This window comes from Nicotiana tabacum, chromosome 18 (assembly GCF_000715075.1).
Source record: "Nicotiana tabacum cultivar K326 chromosome 18, ASM71507v2, whole genome shotgun sequence".
NCBI classification, from domain to species: Eukaryota; Viridiplantae; Streptophyta; class Magnoliopsida; order Solanales; family Solanaceae; genus Nicotiana; species Nicotiana tabacum.
The window spans coordinates 125,821,479-125,827,663 of NC_134097.1; the positions used below are offsets into that span (position 1 = coordinate 125,821,479).

Consider the following 6,185-nt stretch of genomic DNA (forward strand, 5'->3'; position numbering starts at 1 on the left):
ATAAACAAAGCGTTATTAATTGTGGACACGTTCACGTGACATGATTTTTGACGCGCCAAAGGAAATGAGTATACGTACGCGTAACTCAATTCTTTCATTACGAAAAATTCAAGCAATTAAAAGCGGTTAAAAAAGGGTAAATACACATAGGTTCTAAAATAAGTAATTAGACATTTTTAAGCCAAGTATAAATCACTAAGCGATGGTGCTAGAATCACGGAACCCGGGAATGCCTAACACCTTCTTCCGGGTTAACAAAATTCCTTATCTAGAATTTCTTATTCGCAGGCTTTTAAAATAAAGTTGAAATTTCCTCGATTTGGGATTTTAAATTAAACCGGTGACTTGGGACACCATAAATTATTCCAAGTGGTTACTCTGATAAATTAAATAAAATAATCTCATTTCGATTAATGTCACTTTAATTGGAAAAAACTCCTTTATATGCCCTCTCGGGTGTAAAAAGGAGGTGTGACAGGTATATTGTTGTTACATCCCGTACTTTAACGTTAGGATTCGTCGAAGTGATAACATATGAGTTGGAAGGGATTAAGGTTATACATGAAGATAGGGATGTAAGACCCTGTAAGTTTGAAGAATTTTGGAACTACTATATATTAGCTTGAGATGTATTTTCTTTCAAGTAAACCATTTTCAGTAAAGGTTGATAGATATGATTTTATATGGTTGCGAAAAGTTTTAAATTAAATACATGACATGTGGGAGTTTATAAATGAGTTTTTATTTATTATACGAATATATAGTATTTATCATAAGAAAAGTTATCCTTTTTCTGTTTTGAGAATTTATAGTACAAAAAAAATTTCTTTATTGTAAAGATATAAATTATTTTCTCACAAGAAAAGAAGGTTATCTTTTTACCATTTTAAAAATTAAGCATACAAAAATTTGTACTATTTATATGAGATTAGGAAAATTAGAAATTAAAAATATATATATTTACATGGGTATTTTAATAAAATAATAGTGTATCTATTTATTTTGTATGGTGTCACATGACCATGATAGTAAAGTATATTATAGTATAATATATAATGTGTATTAAAAATAAGTAGAATTTTAAGTAATTTGAGACAATTATTAATTATGTGGATAATTGGTACTTATCTAAAAAGAATTTGGATGAGGTTACTATGCCAAGAACGTGGCAACTAGGGGTTAAGTCATTGTGACTCATTGCTCTTGACAAATAAGTGGCATGTGTATGAAATTTTTTGGATTAAATAAACCCCAAAAGTGGGCCCTACAAGTCTTTAAGGTAGGAGATTCTTATATATTGAAATTAAGCACTTATGTTGCTTGAGCAAGTTGTTTTACGTGATTTCATTCCAAAAAGACTTAATACCCCATTTTCAATTCGTTTTGTGTCTCCAAGATTAATAAAAAGTTTCAGCAAGAAGGTTTCCTCCAAGATGATACTTGATAGTAACGTAAGTTACTTAATTTCATACGAAACTTCTTAGAAAAATTAGCAACGGGATTTTGCAACTCTAAAGGAGTACGGTGCAATCTTTCTCAAGAACATCATACGGATTTTTCCCTACTCCAGGTATATTAAGGCTAATTCTTCTTTCTTTTGGCATGATCCAAGTAACAATACGTAAACATAAGGCTATTCTTTGACTCGCCGCTATGGTACGACACGTGTTGTTTGTTTCTCATATAGACCATGAATGTCTAAAGCTGATATATGTGTTGCCTTCATATTGTAAGTTTGTTAGCCTCTTAACAAATGGTATATGTCCATATTCGGTGCATTCAAGTGTTTATTCATAGAGTTGCGTTCAAAGTTGTTATGATGGAATTAGAGTTTCCCTTAAGTATGAAGATGTGGATGGTGTTTAACCAAAAAGTGGAATTTCGGTCAAAGCTTTAATTTAGAAGAACTCGGGTTACTGATAATCAAAAAATGTATAAGAGAAAGTAATTTGGCTAGCAATAAGATAATTAGAAAAAGATAAAGTAAACCAATGTATTCAGATAGTTTTTCGTGTCTTTACAATTGACTCATTCTTTTCCTTTTATAGTTATCTTGGAAATATGTGTTTTGCCTTTGTCAAAATAAGGTCATTATAGACAATTAAAGACATTAAATGCTACATTACATAGTCATTGTATTTTAATACAGATTCTCTAACGTTTTTAGTATTTAATGCTCATTAAATACTGTATATGTACTCTCTTGTGTTGTCAGATTCATTCTCCTTGATTCTTGGACTTAAATAGGTACGGGCGTTGAATCTTTTGAATATCCTCTCGTGCCTCCTCTTATGCCTCTTCTCGTTTCTGTTGCAACTCGTGCCTCTTTGCCAATCATAACTCTTTGACCAGTCTACGTGTCATGACACATCATCTTCCAATCACTTTAATATGTAAACTCAATTTTTCCCAATACAGATAGTCCCCCCACTTGCCATTTATTCATCAATTGAATATTTGGGAAGTGGAATTCATTAAAACGGAAATTTTTGTCACCATTAATGCTTTAGCAGAATCAACACTTCATTTGTCACTTACATTTAATGCTCTTCACGCGAGGCACCCTTTTACTGGTTCTGCAACTTTACAGTGCTTTTTAGGGCTTTTCCACGGCTTCACTAATCACGAAGCGTCAGTTCTCATTATGACTTTTTCATTATTGCACCTTTTCCTTTGACGGTTGCTTCGCGGTATAAATGTTGTTTTCTTCTTTGTCTTTATCACATAAAGTTCTCAAAATATTCAGTTCTTGAATCTTTGTTTGTTTCTTCCTCGTACTATCATGTCTTCATCAAACCCTAACCCTAGAAGGGTCCCCATAGTTGATAACTTCCCTAATGCCCCCAGTAGGAGCACAAGAGGAGGTAGGCTTCGTAATTTAGGATCTTCATCCTTGCGTAGTTCTTCTCTTCTTTCGCCTAGTTCTGGCCCTTCTTCTAGAATTAGAGTTTCTCTTTCACACAGATCTTCTTCTAGAGGTAAGGAATCTTCTGAACCTCTTCGTGAACCTCTAGTAGAGGAGATAGTTCCTGCGGAACTATCTTTCTATAATAACAGAGAATCTCTTAGAAATCAAGTATCTTCTTTAGATCGTGCTGATATCTATCCCACTCAAATCACTGAAGGTTTGATTTCTTTAGTTTGTAGAGACTGTCATTGGAGTCATGACTTTCCTATCATTATTCTCAATCCGAATCAAAGAATTACCTCGTACTTAACCGGATTTTCCTTTGTCTATATGTACCCTTTCACATTAGGATTCAAACCTGCTATTGATCCTGTTATTCTCGAGTTCTGTCATTTCTTTGATGTTTGCTTAGGTCAAATTGGCCCAATAATATGGAGGGATGTTGCTTGTTTGAGGCATTTGACCAACATAGCCAGTGTGCCTTTTACTTTCCCACATCTAATTCATATTTACTCCCCTAGACTCTTTCGCAATGGTGTTTTTACACTAGTAGACAGGAGCAAAAGAGTTCTAGTTAGCCCTGAAGATGACAAAGACCGTGGCTAGTATGCCAGGTTTGTTGCTGCCCCCACTGTTGGTTTAGTGGGTGATGAGAACGTTCCCTTCCCTGAGAAGTAGAATTTTGCACATGAGTCTTCTAACTTTCTCGTACCTTTTTCTTCAATTTTGTTGATTTTTCTAATTTTACTTTTCTTTTCTAGCAACCATGGGAGTTGTGGAAGATGTTCCCAATTTTCATGATTGGGTAGGAAAGTTTTGGTTGGAAAGTAAAAACGCATGGTAAGAGCTTTTATTTTATTTTACATATTGTTTTTTCCTGAACTTACCTCAACCCTTCTTTCTATCAGGATTTGCTATTCAAGGAGTTACTGCTGAGGCGGTTGCGGCTTCTCGTATATCTTTGGAAAGGGCTCAAGAAATAATTCTGGGCTCTTCATCGAAAAGAAAAGCCATTGATGACCAAGATTCCGAAGAAGAGGAAGACGGGGGTTCCTTGGTAACAAGGCCACGGACTCGTAGACGCATTATTTCTGATGATGAAGCAGAAGCATCCCCCCGCCGTTCTATTCCTCTTACCGAATCTGTTGAAGCCTCGGTAGTAATTCCTGATGATGTTGATGATGCTCCCGCTTCTGCTTATGATTATGTTGAGCAGCGTTTTGACCGCGGGTTTGGTAGTGAAATTTTAGGTCCCGTTTCTGATGAAGCTCCCTTGGCTTCTTTTTCTCCTCCCGTGCCTGTGACTCCTACTTTGCCGATTATGGCTGCTTTCATACCTCCCCAGGCTGTTTTTACTACTTCTATTGTTCCTCCTTCGACAATTCCTCCTCCACCTACTCACCGTGCTGAGGTTGGCTCCTCAAGTAGGAGTGGTGCTATGAGGCGAGTGATTATTGAAGTCCCCACTGAGGGCAACCTTTTAAGGAAATCGGGTCAAGCAAATGTGTGGCTAAAGCCTTTAATTGGTCCTATTGTGAAAGCCAAGCTAGAGAGCCATAGTTCTTTGACCTTGATGAATGACATTGTGCATGCTTCTTTAAAGGTATTCCTTTTTTCTAACTTTTACTTTGTCATTTTTATATCTTTGGGATTCTCATTTCCTTCCCTTTCCCCCTTTTTAGGCCAATCTCATCGGCACGGAGATGATGAAAAGGGTTACCCTCTCAGAGCAGTTAGTGCATGATTACCAATTGGAGGCATATAATTGGAAGGAACAGTATGAAAGTCTTCAGATCGACATGGAGTACTTAGAAGAAAGTAAAAGTACCTTGGAGCAGCAGGTGCGGGCTTTGACTTCGAAATTGGTAGTTGAAAAGGCTTCCCCCAGTCAAGCAGACAAGGAAAAGGCTCGTCTTGAAACTTCTTTTTCCGAGAAGCTTTCCAAGGCAATTGAAGATATTAGAGAGTTGAAGGCTCTCTTGGATGCAAAAGAAGCCTATGCTGGTGAACTCGTGCAGAATTTGACTCAAGCCCAAGAAGACCTCCGGGTTTCTTCTGATAAGGTTTGTTCCTTAGAAAATTCCCACGCCTCTCTTCAAGCTTCTTATGAATCTGCCTTGGCTAAAAATGAAAAGCTAAAGAACGAAATCGCTGACTGGGAAAGAGATTATGAGATCCTTGAAGATAAGTCTGTCATTGAAGTGAGTTGGGCATTTTTGAATTCTCACAGTGATACCCTTGTTGAAGATAGCCAAGAGAATTTTAACTTGGAATCTGAGTAAGCTAAGATCAATGAAACTATTGAGAAGACTCAGCAGAACCAAGATTTTCTCTTTCCCGTGGCCGAAGCTTCCGCAAATGTTGAAGATGATACGGGACTCCTTCAAGCCAAGTTGAACTCGATGTTGTTGATGTACCTGCTTCAGTTTCTTCATCTTCTCAGTGACAAGTTTAAGTTGTTTGAATTCCTTTGTGTCTCTTTTTTTTCTTTTTGGAAAATTGTGGTTAAAACCCTTGGTCTCATTTGAGGGTTTGTTTTGGAAACTTAAGTCCCCAGACCTTTTATGGGGCAATATGTATAAACAATTTTCAGTTTATGACTAAGTTCATATTTAGTCTAAGCTTTTTAATATTAAGAAATTTTTCGTTACTATTTGAACTTCTGTTTTGTTTATTCTTGCCTTTATTTCTAAGGACTTACTGAATAACTTGCATTTTTACTCTTCAAAAAATGCTTCTGTTAGCTTCATGAATACTTAAATTAACCATGAATTTTATAAAAGAGGGCCCTTTTATATTCAACACTTAATGAAGAAGATGTCTCAACTTCATAACGGTGTTAATATACGATAAAAGAAATAGGAATACACATGTTTCTTGAAATAACTTTGACAAGTTTTTATTTGAACTTTGTCTAGTTTTGAATAATAATTTACATGTATTTGAATTACATATATAACTTTCTCGTAACTGTTTTTCTTATAACAGATTTAAAAAAGAAAAATAAACACGAGGTTTTTATTTATAACCCGTTTCACTACATTGCCTTTACCCTAGCTATGGTAAGGTCTTTCTTTAGGCTTAGCTCGTGACTTTGCTATGTACTTGACTCATTCATTGAGTGAACTTTTCAGGTTTGATCTTTGATATTTCCCAATCTTCTTTGCCTTCTTTATATACATGCCTGTGTATATTATATAGTCCCCCAAGTGTTTGAGCGTTGAAATATGAAGCCTCGAGCACTTGATTGTTCCTCTCATTTGGTCCTTTCCCTGAA

General features: G+C 35.9%; 1 protein-coding gene across 1 annotated transcript; it reads left to right on the forward strand.

Annotated features, from left to right (window-relative positions):
- Nucleotides 1-2,782: 2,782 nt before the first annotated feature.
- On the forward strand, nucleotides 2,783-5,449 carry LOC142172684 (uncharacterized). Its single transcript, XM_075236354.1, has 3 exons — nucleotides 2,783-3,125; nucleotides 3,754-4,511; nucleotides 4,591-5,449. Exons 1-3 carry the CDS (start codon nucleotides 2,783-2,785, stop codon nucleotides 5,188-5,190), a joined length of 1,701 nt encoding a protein of 566 aa, XP_075092455.1. The 3' UTR covers nucleotides 5,191-5,449.
- The last annotated feature ends 736 nt before the right edge of the window (nucleotides 5,450-6,185 follow it).